General features: G+C 37.5%; 1 protein-coding gene across 1 annotated transcript; it reads left to right on the plus strand.

Moving 5' to 3' along the window:
• The first annotated feature begins 15500 nt into the window (after positions 1-15500).
• Positions 15501-19102, plus strand: LOC109828166. The gene is made up of 4 exons (XM_020395196.1): positions 15501-15532; positions 15642-17119; positions 17384-17904; positions 18650-19102. The coding sequence occupies exons 1-4, from the start codon at positions 15501-15503 to the stop codon at positions 19100-19102; spliced, it is 2484 nt and encodes an 827-aa protein (XP_020250785.1).
• The last annotated feature ends 2424 nt before the right edge of the window (positions 19103-21526 follow it).

Genomic DNA, 21526 nt, shown 5'->3' on the forward strand with positions numbered 1-21526 from the left:
AGTGATTGTGAAAGTTTTCAGTGAGCTAGAAAACCAAACTTGTGAGATGTAAACGTTTATAGGGTAAGCATCAAAAATCCAGTTGTGTAGTGGATTCTCCCCAGGAGTGGGGAGCGAAGACGTAGGTCGGAAGGACCGAACTCCATGATCATTTTTTTGTGTTTGAGTTTGTCTTTGGCACATTTATTCTTGTATATTTTTATATCACCATTGTTTCATGTTTATTTGCCCTTAGTTTACATATCCTTGTAAATAATTCATTATATATATATATATATTTATATTATATATATATATATATATCAATCTTGCTATGATATATTTGTTAATAAGTTTTAATTGGTATTTATATCGGATTAGATTAGTATTAACCTTATTCACCTCCCCTCTAGGGTGCTTTCAGTATCTATATCAATTGATTTTATTATTGTTAACATCCTTTTTATTTTCTAATATCCTTTATTGTTTCATATTTTTTAGATGTAGGGCTACCATGAGTATGTAAGAAGACTCGGGGGAAGAATAAGGCCCAAATGTTGCTCAATCCCGAGACAGATGCATCGGCTTCCCTTTGCATTTGATAAGGAGTGCGGCAAATTTGGCCCGGTGCTGAACGATTTGGACAGCATATTAAGCAGATAAGCCGTCGATTCACGGACTTTCCACTTCATCTGAACTTGTGTGTGTATCATGAGCATTCATTTGAAAACTTTTTCCTCGAAGCTCAGGTTTAAATACATTTTTAATTTGCAATATCGAGATAATTTAGTATCATTTTGGTACCTATCTACTCTAATACATTAATTTTGTTGAATATGCATAAAGATTATGAGTTTCTACCACAAGATCCTTATTGTCCTCTCAACCTTCCTGTTATCTACTGAGGCATAAAGACAAAGATGAAGGAGAGGGTCCTAGGCAATCAGAATCTGGTGAAGACAGAGTGTTATGAACTATGGTTGAAGACCCCAGAGAGAAGAGACATGCTCTCTTCAAGGAAAAGGTGTTTGAAGGGATTGATAAAAAGTGGTGGGGTGACCTATGCAAGTTTTATTCTTCTAAGAGCAAGCATGTATATATTTAACAATAAATATGATGTCTAATATATACTTAGTATCGGATTGAAATCTAATTCTTACTTTTATGTGTAAGCAGAGGCAAAATGAAATAAGGTGAATTGAGAATCTAAGAAGCAAGGTTGAGCAACCTATACAGGTGGCTCGAGAGCATCGTTCGAGCAAAACAGAGAGTGGTATAAAGTATTCTTTGAGTTTTAGAAAAATACATTTTTTAATTTTAAAATATGATATGTTACACATATATATTTTTTGTTGAGTTATAGAGAGCTCGAATCGAAGAATCGGGTGGCTCCTCAAGTGCCTTGAAGGGGTATTTAGGTACCCACGCGACAATAGTGGATCCAACAAGTGAAACATACTCATGTATATATCTTGACACCCAAAACCCAAGAGTATTGTGTAAGTGTTCATTTTTCGACTAATTCAAACAATTTCTTAAGTATGTTAAGAATAATATTGTTGAGTTACATTTGAATACTTTACGTGATATAGGACTGGTTGATAGAAACGACAAAATCATTAGGCGTCGACCAAGAACCCAAGTTTGTCGCGATGACTAAAGTTTTATATGAGGTACATGAAGGGCATTATGGCGGTTATGAGAGAGGCTTGGGTTATGGTGTTAGTAGATTTTATTTGACGACTTCCTCCACTCTGATATTTCCTACTCCTCCTGATGTCCTTCGCGAGATGGCCGAGCTTAAGTCCAAGATGGAACGACTTACCCAACTAGTACGTATGCAAAAAATGTTGGATTTTTTGGTCAAAACTACTTTCCAAAATGAGTTTTCAAACTATATATATATTAACAACAAGTATTTTTCATAAATGCTTAGTAGCCTAGTGGAAAATTTATGTTTTGGTGTTTCAAAAGGTCCCTTGTTCGAGGCTTGCCAACGGCATGCTGAGAAGTATTTTATTTGAATTAATCCCTCATAAGTTTTAGTGGGTCGTGGGCCGTGGGCCGTGGGCCAATAGGCCGGGGATCGGGGCTAATCAGGATGAGGCACTAAGTGGCGCTTTGTTAGGCGCACTTTGCATTTTATCTGTCATACGAGGTTCACCTGTTTGACGATGTTTGTTCGTTCCACGAGGTTCGTCTGTCATACGAGGTTCATTTGTCGACGAGGTTCGTATGTCATATGAGGTTTACCTGTTTGACTATGTTCACTCGTTTGACGAGGTTCGTCTATCATATGAGGTTCGCCTGTTTGACGAGGTTCGCTCGATCGACGAGGTTCGTATGTCATACGAGGTTCGCTTGTTTGACTATGTTCACTCGTTCGATGAGGTTCGTCTTTCATACAAGGTTCGCCTGTTTGACGACGTCCGTTTGTCAAACGAGGTTCGTCTGGTTTGCTGAGATGTGACTCTCGTGTTTCGTAGCAATGCGTCCATTGATTGCCTTGTATTCAGCAGTTACCGCATGTAGCATTTACAACAGCATTAAGGGCAATTTAATACATTGATGTTACAATCTTAATTGTCATTAAGAATTATAACTGTCACATTAATTGCTAATGACTCTTGAGCTGGACTTAGAGGCCTATAAATAGCGCCCTTGGGTAGCTCTTGGTTGCGGCTTGAAACTCTCTCGCGAGTGTGGAATATGAACGTCAGTATAGAATACGAACATCGGAATACCCACTCAAGCTTGGAATACGAACATTAGATTGATGTTGTTGTTGTACTGTTGCTGCACAAACTGTGCCCGCAGGAACCCTGAAGCCGAAAGGTTTTGAACCGTAAGGTTCTGAGATCGAGAAGATCTTTTGCCTTGACCGAAAGGTCTTATAGATCAAGAAGATCTTGACAGTACTGTATTGGTACACACCAGAGTACTGTACTACTGTTCCTAGAAGAAGTTTGGCCTTGGGATCCTTGCACTGGAGTAGGCCAAATATTGCTTTAAGCATAGCGTTTCACAAACGTACAACAGTTAATTAAAAATTTTAAAATAACAACACATCATCCTTCACTGTTCAATTCCAGATTTAACCTCAATTTTCAACAATCTTAAAGCAATATTTCAGATCTACTAATAGATCCTGCAAGGACTCTTGGAGTGGACTGTCTCAAGTTAGAAAACTTTGATGGATCTAACTTTAAAGCATGGCATCGAAAAGTGATTTTTAGGATGCAACTCCTAAAAATCTACTATGTGGTTTCTGAGGAGAAACCTGACTTTGAAGAAGACTCAGAGTCTGAAGCCTCTTGGGATAAAGATGATCATTTCTGTAGGAGTTATCTTCTTAACTGTCTGGCTGATCATCTAGCAGATGCTTACACCAATAAGCCATCTGCAAAGGAAATCTGAAATGCTCTGGAGGAGCAATACAAGGATGAGGAGAAGCTTTCCAAGTCTCACCTCATTCACAAATTTCTGGACTTTAAGTTTGAAGATGACACTGAGGTTTTGCCTCAAGTTAAAGAACTCGAAAAACTTGTTATGAAGCTGAAGGATGAAAAGCTTCCTCCATCTTGGATGTCATTCTCCACGGACATCCGAAGAAGGAAAAGACAGATGACTTTATCTGATTTGAAGAGGTTCATTCGGATCGAGGATGAGATTCGGACTCGCACAAAGAATGAGCTCCTAGTTAAGCAGAAGGCGTATGCTAATATAGTGGCTACTAACTCTGAGAAGGGTACCAATTCTTCTAAGAAAAATAAGTCTTTTAACAAAAAGAAGAATCATAATCCGAAGAACCTGAATGTTCAGAAGAAAGATTTCAAGAAGAGCGGCAAATGCTTCAATTGTGGGAAGCAAGAACATTTTGCCAAAGACTACGAAGCACCAAAGAAGGGAACAGTACACAATGTTAATCAACTTGACAATTGTGTGGCTATGCTCATTCAGGTGATAACTCCCAAAAAAGTCTCTGGTTGGTGGTTATATACAGGTGCTACCTGTCATGTCTGCTCCAATAGAGATTTGATCTCTTCCTATGTTGCTGCCAAAGAGAACATATCAATAGCTGATCGTTCTGTGGTTCCTATTCTTGGAACTGGGATTGTGGTGCTGACTCTTTCTTTAGGGAAGACTCTCACATTGAAGGATGTGAAACATGTTCCCTCAATTGCCAAAAACTTAGTCTTTGGAAGCCTGCTGTGTGACGCTGGTATGAGGCTAGATTTCCAAGGAGGAAAGGCTGTGTTATCTTTTAAGAAAATGTATTTTGGCATTGCATATCATACTGATGACATTTATAAGATCAGTACTATAGTATCCAACCCAGTTGTAAATAAAGTATCCTCTTCTACTTACTCCTCTGTATTATGGCACAATAGGCTAGGACATGTGAATTATAGAAAGCTGTCTAGTATGGAGAAGTTAGAATTACTTCCAAAATGTGGGGGTAACAAACCTGATAAGTGTGAAATCTGTGCGCAAGCGAAGCTGACAAGGAAGTCATTTCCAAGTGTCACAAGGAGCACCAACGTATTGGATCTGATTCACTCAGATACATGTGATTTCAAGAGCTTCGTCACTCGAGGTGGCGTGAAGTACTTCATCACTTTTATTGATGACCACTCTCGCTTCTGCCACGTCTACCTGCTAAAATCTAAAGATGAAGCCTTCAGCAATTTCGTCGAGTTTCCAACTCGAGTGAAGAAGCATCTTGGACTTCAGGTGAAAAGACTCAGGAGTGACAGTGGAGGAGAGTACCGATCTAAGGAGTCAGAGGCATATTTTAAGGAGCATGGAATCATTGCTAAAACCACTGCTCCATATTCTCCGCAATCTAATGGAATTGCAGAAAGGAAGAATCACACATTGACCGAGATGTTGAATTCAATGCTAATCACATCCGGTCTACCTACATGCTATTGGGGAGAGGCTTTGCTGATGGCAAACTAGATTCTAAACAGAGTACCCTATTCCAAAACTGATAGTACTCCTCATTAGTTATGGTTGAGATATCCAGATCCTTTGGATAGTCTCAAAGTGTGGGGGTGTCTCGCATATGTTTGAGTTCCGGATATCAGAAGGCCTAAGCTCAGACCAAAGGCAAATAGATGTGTGTTTCTTGGCTTTGCTGAAGATAGTGATACTTGCAGATTCCTTGATCTTGGAACCAACTCCATCATTGAAGCTCGGGATGCAGAATTCTTTGAGGATAAGTTTATCAAAGATAAAAGATTATTGCTCAAAGATATAGCAGATAATGCTAGTACGTCAGATACACCAGAGGAGCTAGTTTCGCGAGAAACTAAAAATGTCAGTGATGAAGGAGTTACTGAACCATCTTCCAAGGGTGTCAGGAGACTGAAATATTTTGGAGATGATTTCATCACCTATAATATGGAAGGAGACCCACAGACTTTCCAAGAAGCAATGAAATCAACAGACGTTCTTCTGTGGAAAGAAGCTATAGATGATGAGATGGATTCATTGATCCAAAATCACACGTGGGAGCTGGTGGATGTACCTGAAGGTGCTAGGCCTAACAGTTACAAGTGGATCTTCAAGAAGAAGCTTCGTCCTGATGGTACTATTAAGAAGTACAAAGCAAGACTGATGGCGAAAGGATTCTCTCAGAGAGAAGGAATAGACTTCTTTGACATCTATGCACCAATTTGCAGGATCACTACCATCAGAGTGCTTATCGCATGGGCGACGATAAAAAGATTCGTCATACATCTGATGGATGTGAAGACTGCCTTTCTAATGGAGGCGTTTACAGAAAAGATCTACATGGAGAAACCAGAAGGACTTGATGCTCCAGCTGGTAAAGTTTATAAACTTATTAAGTCTCTATATGGACTTAAGCAGACACCGAATCTCTGGCATGAGAAGTTCAATGGGATTGTTCACAACAATGAGTATCAAGTCAGTGAGTCTGACAAGTACCTATACATCAAGGTCGTTGAAGGGAAGGTGGTGGTTATCTGCCTCTATGTGGATGATATGCTCATCGTCGGGAGTGATTTGGAGATAGTAACATCTACCAAGAAATTTCTATCAGCACAGTTCAGCATGAAGGCCTTGGAACTGCGGACGTGATTCTCAAAATCAAAATCATATACTCTAAAGAGGGTATTGGATTGTCCCAATCTCATTATGTTGAGAGCATGCTAAGGAAGTATAGTTACTACGACCTGCCAGAACTGTCAGCGCCGTATGATTACAACAAGAAGCTTCAACTGAACACTGGAAGACCAGTAGAGCAGCTAAGGTACTCAAAGATAATTGGAACTTTTATGTACGCGATGAGCTGCACAAGGCCAGATATAGCATTTGTTGTAGGAATGCTTAGTAGTTTCATAAGTAATCCTGGAAAACTTTACTGGGAAGCTGTCCAGAGATTGATGAGATACTTGAAAGGAACTACAGGTCTGGGCGTATTCTACACTAGATATCTGGCTATAATCGAAGGCTATTCAGATGCGAGCTGGTGCTCAGAACCAGATGAGTGCAAATCTACTGGAGGTTTTGTCTTCACCATGGGCGGAGCTGCCATCTCATGAAAATCTAAGAAGCAAACTATGATTACACAGTCATCGATGGAATTTGAGTTCTTCACACTCTGCAGGAGATGAAGCTGAGTGGCTCAATTGTATTCTCCGAGACCTTCCATTGATAGAATTGTAAGGTGCAATTACAATCTATTGTGATAATCAGGCAACGAGTGTTGTGGCAGCGAACTCGTTGTTCAATGGAAAGAAGCGGACCATTCATCTGAAGCATGACTTTTTGAGAGAACTCATTTGCTAAGGAGTCATCTCGGTGATTGACGTTCGGTCTTCAGAGAATATGACTGATCCTTTGACTAAAGGTCTGAAAAAGGATATAGTCGAAAGGACGTCTACTGTAATGGGTCTCAAAATTTTGTGAGTCTTACAAATACTTACCATGTTCATCTAATTATTAGTTCAAAGCTTATGCTACTAATAATAAAGATAACTGGTTCAAAAGTCAAGTAAGATTTGCAAAGTTTGGTGAGTCTTACTGTAACATTGCTTTTTCCCCTTCCGATGACCGAATACCATTATCAATACCTATCTATAAATTAGTATTTCTTTTCTTTTTGTATCCCATATAATCTTCTAGCATCAGGATATTAACTTAGACAATTTTTATATTATGATCTAGTTAACTAAGTCATAGCATGCATACAAACTTTGCATGTAAACCTAAGTTAACCATGCTTTAAACCTTAATTAGAGAAAACCAAATTATTAAATACCTAATGTGAAACTTTCTAATTAACATAGTTATTATATTTGTTCATCCATGTTAGTGGGGAAAATTTTGCATAAAACCCCTCAACTTTGGCCAAATTGAAGATTTCTCTTCACATGGCCTATATATATGTGCACTCCACTTCTTCTTTTTGCCATAAAAGAAGAAAAATCACTCCAAAATTTCCTCTCTCTCCTCTGAGCATCCCAAGCTCATATCCTCTTGTTCAAAAAAAAAAGAAGGAGATTTCATAGATTTCCATAAGCATCATCTCTTGAGCTCTAAAGATTGAAGAAGAAGGCGAGGAGAAAGAAGATAGTGGAGGATTTTAGAGGAGAAAGTGGAGCAAGTCTCAACCCTAGGTATAATGCCCTTTTTCATATTGTTATCAAGAATATTAAACTGAAATTATATGATCTAATTTGGTTTTTACCTTACATGTGAGGATTTTATCATTGCATGTTACTTTGAAGCTTAAGGATTGGCCCTTGCATGTCCATAATTAGTTATAAAAACATGATCTTTATATCTATGATTATATAAAATATAATTTTTACTGGTTTATAAGCCTTATGTGATCAAGTATTAATCATCTTACTTTGGATTATTTTTACTGGTTTATAAGCCTTATGTGATCAAGTATTAATCATCTTACTTTGGATTAGTGTAAATATGAGTTGCATGTCAATTTTATGTTGAAACAGATCAAGTATTAATCATCTTACTTTGGATTAGTGTAAATATGAGTTGCATGTCAATTTTATGTTGAAACAGAAATTCGTACAGAAATTTCCAGCATGATACTCTCCTAGTAAAACGATCATAACATTTTTTGTACATATTCAAATGATGAAATTATTTCTGTTATAGAAACTAGACTTTCATGGATTTCATTTAAGAACATGTTTGTTTAATTCTAAGATAATTTACTAGTCTGAAAGTATAATTTAATGCAGTGCATGTGTCTAAAACTGTCTGCCTGAGTCATGTTCTTTGCAAAGAGCATATATCTCAACATATACCATGCATGCATGAAATTCTTTCGATTCCTAGAACTAGACTCAATTGCCTTTATGTTGATATGAGTTTTAATTAATTTGAATAATGTTTGGTAGGTCTAAACCTAGTTCTAATAGCTAGCATATGTGCTGGAAATTCCAGTCTACCCCCCCTCCTGTGTTGTTTTGCATGTAACATGCATTTTAAAAATGAAAAATTAATTAAACTCATGGGACATGGAAGCTAATCCATAATATTAATTACATACCAAGTATGAGCTATTTAGGATATAGTTAAGTACCAGAAATAAATTATTCATTCCAAACGGTGATCTATGTTTTTCTGCTACAGTTTTGATACGTGTAGTTTTCTGAGAGCATAACTCTTACTATACACCATGCATTGATATAAAAGTATTATATTCTGAAATTACACTCATAATGGAGTCATTGAGACTAGTTTCATGCATTTTTGACATTAATTGTTATACCATTCATTCACCTGAAGCTGTTGCATGTACACTACTTGTGTTGCTATGCATATTAGAGATATTAGATAAACTTTTGTTGTAGATTATACCATGATGTAAGCTTTAAGTTAGAGATTTTAAAAGACATAGTGTCTAGAATCTCATGTGGGTATATATATATATATATATATAGGGAGAGGTTCAAATACAAACCTCACTATCCTAAAAACTAAAAACCTCTCCTCTCCATTGGATCTAGATTCATCCAATGGCTGAGATTAAAGCTGCATAAGGGTAATAAGGTAAAATAAACAGCCCACTAAAGAGAGGTAATTAATGCTACTCCATTTCCCAAAAGCTTGAACCACTAAAAACCAATCCTCTCACGTTCTCCTCTCTCTCTCTCTCCTCCATTTCCCAAAAGCTTGAACCAGCCCTCTCTCTCTTCCTCTCTCTCACCATCAAACAACCCAGATCCGAGCTCCTCCACCCCCTGCCACCTCGCCATCATCCACATCCGACGACGCCAATGCCGAACCCGTAGATCCGCTCCGTCAACCCTCCAAGGTTCGCTCAACTCTCTCTGTCTTCAACATCTTGTAAAAGGTGAAATAGTTCACCTTTTAGTCTGAAAAGTTTTTTGTTTTTTGAAGAAACCAGTTGAAAAACGAAGACACGCATAAGTGAATCTAGATTCACTGCAGTGAATCTCGATTCACAGCAGTGAATCTAGATTCAGTATGTGAGTTGTTTGTTTTTTGACATAAAAAGCGTAATTTTTTGCTGTAAAAGGTGAAATCTTTTCATGGTTTAAAATTTTATAGCTTGTTTTTTACCATAAGTTTCTTATTCTTTTTGTTTAAAATTTTATAGCTTGTTTTTTACCATAAGTTTCTTATTCTTCAATATAATCCAGATTCAATGGAGTGAATCCAGATTCACTGGAGTGAATCCAGATTCACTCCAGCGAAAGCTTGGATGGTTAGGATGGTTTTTAATGAATTGTTGAAGAAATAAATGCATGTGCTGTAATTTTGAAGAAATAAACGCATGAGTGAATCTAGATTCACTGCAGTGAATCCAGATTCAGTTATGTGAGGTGTTTGTTTTTTACCATAAAAATCGTAACTTTTTGCTGTAAAATGTGAAATCTTATCATGGTTTAAAATTTTATAGCTTGTTTTTTACCATAAGTTTCTTATTCCTTTTTGTTTTTTATTTTTGCAGATTTGCTATTGTTTGATAACGAGTTTCAGTTCACTAAATCTGGATTCAATTCAGTGAATCTGGATTCACTCCAATGAATCGAGCTTCAATATAATCCAGATTCAATGGAGTGAATCCAGATTCACTCCAGCGAAAGCTTGGATGGGAGGAGCTCGGATCTGGGTTGTTTGAAGGTGGCGAAGGAGATGGAGAGGAGGTTGACGGCGTCGGGTCTGAGGGAGCGTCTTCGGTTCGTCAGAGCGGCTTCGGTTCGTCGGAGGGAGCTCAGGGGCAGTGGAGTTGGAGGAGCTCGGTGAGGAGTTAGTGGTGTTTGTGGTGGTGAGAGAGAGGAAGAGAGAGGGGGCTGGTTCAAGCTTTTGGGAAATGGAGGAGAGAGAGAGAGAGGAGAACGTGAGAGGAAAGAGCTGCTGTGATTTTGGAGAGAGAGAGAGTTGCATGGGGAAATGGAGAACTATGTAATTAATTGTTCCAATTTTACCCTTTTCACATTAATGATGTGTATTAAATTTGTCTATATTTACAATTCTGCCATCGAAATGTAGGCCATTGGATTAGATAGATTGGAGGGTTAGGATTGGTTTTTAGTTCTCTAGGTTTTTATTAGAACCTCTCCCTATATATATATATATATATAGATATATATGTGTGTGTGTGTGTGTGTGTGTGTGTGTGTGTGTGTGTGTGTGTGTGTGTGTGTGTGTGTGTGTGTGTGTGTGTGTGTGTGTGTGTGTGTGTGTGTGTGTGTGTGTGTGTGTGTGTGTGTGTGTGTGTGTGTGTGTGTGTGTGTGTGTGTGTGTGTGTGTGTGTGTGTGTGTGTGTGTGTGTGTGTGTGTGTGTGTGTGTGTGTGTTCTATATTCATGGATTATGCCCTGTGTGAAGTAAGCTTCACCGGTGGGTGGTAATGGTAAAGTGTCCCGATAGGACAATGCCCTGTGTGAGGACGCTCACCGGTGGGTGTATAAAGGCATGCATGGTTTATTGATTATCCCATGATTAGGGAGTTTGGAATCCTGAATATTAGACCTTGATTGTTCATCTTTACATGTTATTTCACTTCGGTCAATGATGATGATATAAGAATGGCAACTTAATGTTGAGATCCCTTTGTTCAAGTTTGATATCTAAGTCCATCATTTTCATTCGTTCCCCTGAATTATACCCGAGATTTTTATGGTTACCTATTGGGACTTAGGCTCACCTCAATTATTTCCGAATCCACTCGCAGGTCATATAACTGGCAAGAATAAGGGCATTGCAGACCCTGAATTTGAAGATTAGCTCCGGAGGAAAATCTTAGTAGGGGTTAATTTATGTTCACTTTTGTAGTACTTTTGACTTATAAAACATGTATTAATATTGTAGCCACTACTATTATTGTAATATTGGTATTACCCTTTAGTTCCCTTCTATTTTGGTATTCTATGGACTCTGCTGTTAGCCTCGTAATCCTGGGTATTGCTTATGCATCTCCACTGCTTTATTTTTCGCCCTTCAGTATATCTATGTTGTGATGTGCATAAAGATTTAGCAGTTCGACCCTTCTTATTACAGATAGGCCATGCTCAAATTTTTATGTACCTCCCAGAGGAGGAGCGTTACACTTACAAATACTTACCATTTCGTCAAGTTATTAGTTCAAAGCTTACGCTACGAATGACAAGATGATTGGTTCAAAAGTCAAGTAAGATTTACAAGTGAAATCCTATCTTGTAAAGAGGTTGGCTCTTAAGCCTTAATGGGTCCAAAGCATTTCGGATGCGGGATGTTGGATAGGTAACATGCCTAAAGGGCTCACCGATAATCCTATCATGTAAAGGGGCTAGCTGTTAAACCTTAATGGGTCCAAATCATTTTGGATGCAGGGTGTTAGATAGGAAACACACCTAAAGAACTCACCTAGAATCCTATCATGAGAGAGGATGGCTCTTAAGCCTTAATGAGTTCAAAGCATTTCAGATACGGGATGTTTGATAGGAAACATGCCTAAAGAACTCACCTATGCCAGGGTGGAGATTTGGCCGTCTCCTATGGTGTCTTATGGAAAGATACCTAGAGTCCTAGCAGAAACCAGGACTAGCACAAGGCCATAAATGTGCAAAGGCAAAGGCAAGTGTGGTTCAAAGTAAAAACTACCATAGATAAGTTTGATCTTGTGTGATCGCTGGATTTTAGACATGTGCTGGTTCAAGTCTCTGCGATACCATGTATCTATCTTCTATTCAGTTGGTCTAAAGGGGATTCAAGTCCTTGCGATGTCTACCTTATGCATAACGATTGAAACGACAGCACCATAACACGATACTAGTTTAAAAACTTGTGGGGGATTGTTGGATTTTTTGGTCAAAACTATTTTCCAAAATGAGTTTTCAAACTATATATATATTAACTACAAGTACTTTTCATAAATACTTAGTAGCCTAGTGGAAAGTTTATGTTTTGATGTTTCAAAAGGTCCTTTGTTCAAGGCCTGTCAACGGCAAGCCGAGAAGTATTTTATTTAAATTAATTCCTCATAAGTTCTAGTGGGTCATGGGCCGTGGGCCGTGGGCTAATGGGCCGGGGATCGGGGCAAATCGGGCTGAGGCGCTAAGTGGCGCTTTGTTAGGCGTACTTTTCACTTTATCTGTCATACGAGCTTCACCTGTTTGATGATGTTCGTTCGTTCGACGAGGTTCGTCTGTCATACGAGGTTCGCTTGTTGATAAGGTTTGTATGTCATACGAGGTTCGCCTGTTTGACTATGTTCGCTCGTTCGACAAGGTTCGTCTGTCATACGAGGTTCGCCTGTTTGACGAGGTTCGCTCGATTGACGAGGTTCGTATGTCATACGAGGTTTGCCTGTTTGACTAAGTTCGCTCGTTCGATGAGGTTCGCCTGTTTGACGATGTCCGTTTGTCAAACGAGGTTTAACACTACAACAAAACTGTTTTTTTATAGCGTTGAATGATAGCGTTTGTATTGTAAGTGCTATAAATTGTATGTGCCTTATTTTTTAATAGCGTTTGAAAAATTTTAAACGATATAACTAAGTGATCACATTTTTTTTGTTAAGCCGCGTTGAAATCTTAAGCGGGACACTGAAAAATAAACCCGCGCCTTGAAAACGAGGGAGAGGTTGGTGTTATTTTCGTTTCCTTTTATTTTTCTAAAACCCCCCACGAATAATCAGTTCCCGTTCCAGAACTTTCACCCAAACCCTACTAGCCCTCCGACTCGTCGCTGCCGCCTCGGAGTCGTCGCCGGTGTCGCCTCCGACTGGCTGTCGCAGCATCTCGCCGTCGTTGCCGCCTCCAAACCCGACCCTCCTCTTCGTTGATCATCGGAGACAGACCCCTCCTCGGCTCCTCGTCTCTCGTCCACCGCCGGAGCCCCTCCTCGTCTCTCGTCCACTGCCGGAGCCCCTCCTCGTCTCTCGTCCACCTCCGAAACCCCTCTAATTTGAAGATTCGTGGGATTAATTTGAGAATCTGAAAGGTTTAAGAGAATCTGAAAACCCTTTTCTTTTGATTTTTGATGTCATTTTTGGGTAGTTATTTTGTAAGATTAGTTGTGATGAATTTGTGGTTTATTTGTGATGCAGAGCACTTGGAGCTCAGGGAGCAATCTGAAGAACAGTATTCCTTTTGAAATTCTTGTTGAGTTTAATTTGATAACTGGGTAAGAGTTTAATTTTGTTTTACTGTTAGGAATTTGAATGATAATTGCGTATTAGTTTGTTTAACTTGTAAAAGAATTTGTTAATATATGCGATGTTCTATCCAAGCAACATGAATCATGTGCATCATTTTTGTGGCAGATTTCTGGGCCAAGCCGGGAGAGATATGAGCCGCTGAATCTTTAGAGACTTGCAGGGAGTGTATTAATAGGTGAAAGTTATTGTGCCCTCTCTCTATTCATACCATAATATGTGAAATAAAAGGATATCCTCAATAATCATGCCAAAAGGTTTTGGATTACCAAGTTGGGTATTTCATTTCCTGACGGTTAATGGAGTGCTGCAGATCATTACCACTGGCGTGTACTTTTCCATTTCAATAATGCAGCTTCCATTTGTGTATTAGCATTTGATGCAAACATTTCTAAACTTATTGTATTAATGCATGAGCAAGTCCATCTCCAGCTTTGCCAAACCACAATGTCCTTTCAGTGAAAATTCTAGGCGACGAGTGTTTTATTTAATATCGTCATTTACTCAGGACTATTAGTAATGGTCATGTATTTTACTGAAGTGGAATGATTTCCATTGGAAGAAGTGCTGGATTTTGATGCTGTTTGTGCGTTCTTTATTCTTCCTTCCTCTTGCATTTCCCCTACTTTGCTTTAGTGAAGCATATATCTCCAGCCAGTTATGCACCATATCAAGTCTCCATCAACCTGGGGTCCTTGTTTCTTGTTCTTTTGGTTTGCATCATGTGTCTCTCCATTCTTTTCCTCTTATGGCAGTTTTCTGCCTTCGTCATAATGTGGTTAGATTTTTCCCTCTCGTGGATGCTTATTGTTATTTCCTTCAATTTCTCAGTGTTTTTTATTTGGATATGGCCGTGTACTACAAGGTTTTTATCTTGATTGCTTGAAATCTTCTCTAGTGCATAAACATAGTTTTGAGCTTCTTGGTCTTTCTTCTTTTTTGATATATACCTGAATTTGCTGGAATTATGTCCAGCAAGTTTCTCCTTGCAACTGCTCATTAGCATGCAGTTGGCAGGATGGTCTGTGTTTAATATGAAGAGATATAGCCTAATGTAAACAGAAACTATCGTGCCACTGTACTTTGCTAAAACTTTCACAGGAATCTTAAAAAATGTACTTGAAAATTTTCAATTAGCCCTCATAAACATCTCAAGAACCATAGAATTCCTCGAGCATTATGTGCTTCCTGCTCCGCTGCTCATACAAAAGCAATTATTTATGTCAATGTCAATGAATATAATACAACTTTGCCTGTCCACTAATTGCAGAACACATTCTTTTTTGTATATATTTTAATGCTTATCCCATATTTCTCACTATTAGTCTGGGTTAAGGATTTGAGTTTATTATATGTTTCATTCGAATGGTATACTTGGTATGATAATGAGAATGGGTTTGGGATTTTAGGCTGGGTTTAGTTTAATTTTGTTTTTCTGTTACTATGAGACAATCAACAAGCCATCCAAGCTTATAAAGTTATAAAATTTAACTTTGTAATGGTATACAAAAGGGACTTTATACACTATATCATCCAGTGCAAGAGAAAACTAACACCAGTGCAAGAGAAAACTAAATCAATTACCAAATCCTCAAACCATTCCCCATGCATACTTTCCAATTTAATTGGAACAACAACAGACTTCCACGTCTTGAACATTCAACATGAGAGAACACTACTAGTAGGTCAGCAAGAATATATGGAAACCACCAGTTAGTTGTCATGCAAAAGGGACTTCATACCTTATATCATCCAGTTTATTTTTGTTTATTTTTGTTTTCATATGTTGACATTAGTTTATTTTTGTTTTCATATGTTAGACATTGCTTGCATAAATCTTCATTGAAAAGATGAAGGAAAAAGAGTGGGTGTGGCTCCACGGGTAAGAATCATATCTTAATCTGTTGGTTCACCAATACTTGTAAAATTGTAGTAATTTAACTAGATCTGGAATGTATTTTGTTCTTGCTCCTTTTCTTTAAAAATCATAGATCCACCCTCGAGTACCAGCAAAAAGCATTACAATTTGTAAAGATAGCTGAAAAGAATTTGGGATATCCTACAAGGATGTTCTGCCCTTGCACGGAATGTCGTAATATGAGCCATCAAGATGGAAGTACAATTTTTGAACACTTGGTTACAAAGGGGATGGATCTTTCGTACCGAATGAAATCACATTGGAATAAGCATGGAGAGAAACAAGAAAGTGGTGAGAAGCTTGATTATGAAGCCACTAAGGACGAGACATATAACTTATTCCAAGCTGCCTACTTTATAGATGAAGAACTTGTTCAGCCTATACCTATTAATGAACCTTCTGAACATGGACATGGTGACGAGTTCATAAGGAGACTAGAAGAAGCACAAACTCCTTTGTATCCAGGCTGCGAAAGTTACACAAAGTTGTCAGCCATTGTAGATTTGTATGGACTCAAAGGCAAGAGTGGATTATCAAGTAAACATTTCAATGAGTTGTTAGGTATCATTAAACGTATGTTGCCAAAGGACAATGTTTTGCTAGATTCAGCCGCCTCGATTAAAAGCTTCCTCAAGATATTTGACATGGGGTATGAAAAGATTCACGCTTGTGTGAATGATTGCTGTCTCTTTAGAAAGAAGTATGAGGAACTGGATAACTGTCCAACATGTGGTGCTTCAAGATGGAAGATAAATAAGCGTAGTAAAGAAATCAGAAAAGGCGTTCCAGTTAAGGTTTTGAGATATTTTCCTATTATTCCTAGATTTAAAAGGATGTTCAGGTCTTCACAAATGGCTAAAGATTTGAGATGGCATTTTGATAACAAAAGCATAGACGGGAAAATGCGTCACCCTGATGATTCTTTAGCTTGGGACCTGGTTAATGATAAATGGCCCTCATTTGCAGCTGATCCACGCAATCTCAGACTTGGACTTGCTACTGATGGTTTCAACCCGTTCTCCATCTTAAGCTCTAAATATAGTTGTTGGCCGATAATGCTTGTGAATTATAATTTGCCTCCTATGTTGTGCATGAAGAAAGATAATATTATGCTAACATTGCTGATTCCTGGTCCAAAGCAACCGGGAAACGACATAGATATCTATTTGCAACCACTTGTAGATGATTTGCAATTGTTGTGGGAGAATGGGGTTGAGGCTTATGATGCATTTAGCAAATCAACTTTCAATTTGAAGACAATGTTGATGTGGACTATAAATGACTTTCCAGCATATGGAAATCTTGCTGGCTGTTCTACAAAAGGAAGAAAAGCATGCCCTATATGTGGGAAAAATACACATCATAGATGGTTACGCTTCAGCAAGAAGTTTTCATACATGGGTCATAGGAAATTTCTGAAACCCTCACATCCATACCGAAGAAAGAAATCGTGGTTTGATAATAGTGTAGAGCATGGCAGCAAGCCCAGAGCCTTAACAGGTCACAATATTTCTGCTGTTCTAAATGATTTTCCAAATGATTTTGGAAAAGGTGGAGACAAAAAAAGAAAAAGGAATATTAATGAGAATGATGGTGATGATGATGAGGATGAGGATGACACAAGTGACATTGATAATCAGAATGAGCATACTAGGTGGAAGAAAAGATCTATCTTTTTTTTTTACCGTATTGGAAGGTTAGTGTTCTGTTTTTCCTTTATTTCATATTTTTTATATATTTTGTTTTAGCTTTATAATTGCTTAATGTATTTCTTTATTTTTTATTTACATGAACTTCTATTACGTCATAATTTAGACATGATGCACATAGAGAAAAACATTTGTGAGAGCATAATAAACACTATGTTGCATAGTGGGAAATCAAAAGATGGGATAAATGCTCGTAAGGACTTGGAAGATATTGGAATTAGGAAAGACTTGCATCCAGAACAGCAGGGAAGCAGATTGTACCTTCCACCAGCACCACATACATTTTCAAGGTCTGAAAAGAAAAGATTTTGCAAGAGAATATATGACTTCAAAGGGCCTGATGGTTATTGCTCAAATATCGTGAACTGCATAACATTGGAGGATTATAAGATTATGGGGCTTAAATCTCATGATTATCATGTCCTAATGCAGCAATTGTTGGCTGTTGCTATAAGAGGATTGTTACCGAAAGAGCCTAGAAAAGTGATAATTCGATTATCTAGATTTTTCAATAGATTATGCCAGCGTCCTATTGATAGAGAAAAGTTGCTGGACCTTGAGAATGAGATCATTGAAACTTTGTGTCAACTGGAACGCTTTTTCCCGCCGTCATTTTTTGATATCATGGTACATTTACCGGTTCATCTAGCAAGAGAGGCACGCTTGTGTGGTCCGGTTCATTTTCATTGGATGTGTCCTTTTGAGAGGTTAGATTTTTTTTATTATTCTTTTTCATGCTGAAATCCATTATGAAATTTTAATTTGATCATGGACAAGATTAAATTCTTTTATTCAGGTACATGAAGACACTAAAAAAATGTGTCCGAAATCCTGCAAGACCTGAGGGGTGTATTGCAGAGTCATACCTAGCTGAAGAGTGCATCGGCTTTTTTAGCGAGTTTCTAAAATAGTCAATACATGTGAAGGAAAAAGAAGTTTGCAATGACGAATTTGAAAATGATGTCATTTTTGAAGGTCGTCCTATATCTAAGACTACTTCAATCACACTTACCGATAAAGAGAAAGATATTGCACATCGTTCAGTATTACTGAACACAGCAATAATGGATCCATTTTTAGAGTAAGTACATTGCTATTTTTATGTACTTATTTAGTTTGCTTTTCTATTTATTAGTTTTATTAATTCATATGGTCTTGTGTTCTTGTGTTCTATTAGTATGCATTTGGAGGAGTTGCAAGCAAAATACAAACAACTTGAAAAAAATCAGACCTTACTTTGAAAGCGGCATACTGAGAAAATTGCAGAATGGACAAAAAATAAGGTTATTTAAAATTAATCATCTCAAATCTGATCTTATATTTATTACTTAGCTGAGGTACACCATTTAACGCTTATATTAATATTTTGTAGATTCCTATTGACTCGAATGATCATTCAAAGACATTAAGATGGTTGGCATATGGTCCTAAAAAGAGTGCACTATCATGTAAGGGATACATTATCAATGGGCTACGGTTTCACACAAAGGATGTTGACAGGGAAACACAAAATAGTGGGGTGACTTATGATGCAATAACCATGTGTAGAGCAAGTGCAAAAGATACTGCACAAGTGGCTGATCTGGTCTCATATTATGGGATATTGATAGATATCATTTTACTAGACTACCATCTATTTTATGTTCCATTGTTTAAGTGTCATTGGGCCAATAAAGGAAATGGTGTTAAGGAAGAAGATGGATTCACACTTGTAAACTTACAGCAGAGTCAAGTATCATTTGCAAGAGATCCATATATCCTAGCATCTCAAGCAAAACAGGTTTTTTTTATTCAAGAGAAGATGATTCGTCTAATTGCTATGTAGTAATGAAGGCACCACCAAGAGGTTACCATGAGTTGGAGACAGATGATGAGAATGCAGATGCATCTTTTTTGCCACAGGAAATTGAAATGGATATTGATGATTATGAGACAGAGAGTTATGTCAGGGTGGACTGTGAGGGACTACTTGTGTGATTGGAACTAGTTGGTAAGGAGGTTGATTGTTGATCATACTTTAAAGTGTTTGATTTATCTTGTATTATTGGCTGCTACTTTATAATAATTTTGGTGTTGTTCATGCTTTAAATGTGTGTCACTGTGTTTATTTGTGATTTTGATATATGTATAATTTGTTTCACATATGAAACCAGGTTTAACTATATAGATACTTACCTTTATTTTTTCTAATATAGATAAACGAGGATGGTTGGTGAGACTACAAAGACAGGTCAGCGTAAAAGGAAGAACAATATTATGGTATAGTTATCGCATGATCATATGCCTATATTATCCTTTTCTGCTTTTTATAATTTTAGTTTTCTATATTTGTTCTATTTTTCAGCGTAAAAGGAAGAACTGTTTATTTTTCTTGTTTTTTCTTGGGAAAACAAGACATGCCAACAAGTATAATTTCATCAGTTTTAGCTTTTGGATCTAACAGTCATATCAGAATGATGATTTCAAATATAGGTAAGCTGTAAGCTCATTATTAAAAAAGTGGAGGTTGAAGAAAGCTAAATTGGAGATGTTGCGTTTGAGGCCAGTTTCATAAATTAAGCTGCAAAGATAATTAAAATTATTAGATATCATGAGTCGTACAGTTTTTAGGGGATTTAATAAACTAATTTTGCTAAATGAAAACATTTCCCACATTCCATCAACTTCTTTAGCAGGTAGAATCCATTCATTGAAGCTAGAAAGCATCTCGTCTCCACTAGGTTCCTCACCAGGACCATCCTCACTAAGCTGTTAATATGTATAATTTGTAATGTTCAATGGTATATACTACTTAGAAAAAAGAAGACAAAATGTATTGGAATGCACTATCATGCGATGATGATATGTTTGCATGTAGGCACTCGATAAACCGATAAGGTATTTTTTGTAGAGCTTAATTTCAGAATTCATGAAAGCTTAATTAATGATAGTTTAATTGGAGTACCTACTTCTTCTAGGTGGATAATTATGTGAGTGATGTGAATGCCATGGAAGGCCTTACGCAAGTCAATCAAGAAGCTCCCCAAGATGGACAAGTTCTAAATATTCATATTCCTGAAGAAGATATGGTCCAAGAAGATGATACAGTTGAAGATGCACCAACACAAGATACAATTAAAGCTGCAAGAGGCATAAAAAAGAAAAGGGGTCCAACAAAAAAGAAAAATCTTGCTAGGGACCCTGCGAACCAAATTCAGATTCAATTTACTGATTCTGGTGAACCATATGGACCCGGATCAGTACACTTGTCATCGTTTTTGGGCCCTCTTGTACGAGAGCATGTACATGTAACACTTGATGATTGGAGGAACCTTGATGATGGTCTGAAAGTTGTATTATGGGAAGAAGTTCAAGTAATAATTTACTATCATTTTACATAAGCTATCTAACATATGAAAATCTCCTTCAATATAGTCCTTCAGCTAATAATACTTTCATGCATATAAAATGCAGGCAAGATTCATATTAGAAGAAGAATGGCAAAAGAATGTCATATTTCAATCGATGGGATGTCTTTGGCGGGCCTCAAAATCAAGACTAGTTGCTCAAATACGAGCAACAAAGAAGAAGGAACAAAGACTTCAGCTCAAACCAGACAACATACCATCTTTAGCAATTTGGGCGAAATTTATCAAGACAAAAACAAGCCCAGAGTTTAAGGTATGTTTTTCTGAGATAATTAATCACTAGCTTATACTAAGAGATGTTATTATGATAAAGGACCAATGTCTCCAGGTCAAAAGTGAAAAGTTCAAGGCATTAAGGCACAGACAAGTCCCACACACTTGCAGTCGCAAGGGAATGGTTCGATTAACAGCTGATATGGTAATACATTATACATTAATATATGTTTTCTTAAGGCAAAGTTATGAGTATATCATCAGTCTTTCTTTTTTTAAACATGTATCATTGTAGAAAAGAAATAGTGCAGACCCATCTAGTGTGTCAAGGGTTAAAGCTTGGATCAAAGCTCACACAAAAAAAGATGGTACACCGGTGAATTCAGCAGTTGGTGAAACAATTGTAAGGACACTAATTTTGCATATGAGTGAATATATATTACTTTTTTAGAAGAACATGTATATATAATGTAATACATATATATGTTGTACCTTTCAGGATAAGCTTAAAAAAATTGAAACTGCTACACCTTCATCCTCATCAACTAATGTGAGAGAAGATGCTCTTTCTAAAGTATTAGGAAAAGATAAACCTGGGCGATTAAGAGGAATGGGAAGAGGAGTTACTA

This window comes from Asparagus officinalis, unplaced genomic scaffold (assembly GCF_001876935.1).
Source record: "Asparagus officinalis unplaced genomic scaffold, Aspof.V1 AsparagusV1_Un788, whole genome shotgun sequence".
Lineage (NCBI taxonomy): Eukaryota > Viridiplantae > Streptophyta > Magnoliopsida > Asparagales > Asparagaceae > Asparagus > Asparagus officinalis.

What these genes read in the sequence shown, in the direction of transcription:
- LOC109828166 (XM_020395196.1), top strand. Translation starts at nt 15,501, where the DNA reads ATGAAGGAAAAAGAGTGGGTGTGGCTCCACGG. An exon ending in GAGTGGGTGTGGCTCCACGG is followed by an intron (nt 15,533 to 15,641) that starts GTAAGAATCATA and finishes TAAAAATCATAG; the next exon opens with ATCCACCCTCGAGTACCAGC. An exon ending in CGTCATTTTTTGATATCATG is followed by an intron (nt 17,905 to 18,649) that starts GTACATTTACCG and finishes AATATTTTGTAG; the next exon opens with ATTCCTATTGACTCGAATGA.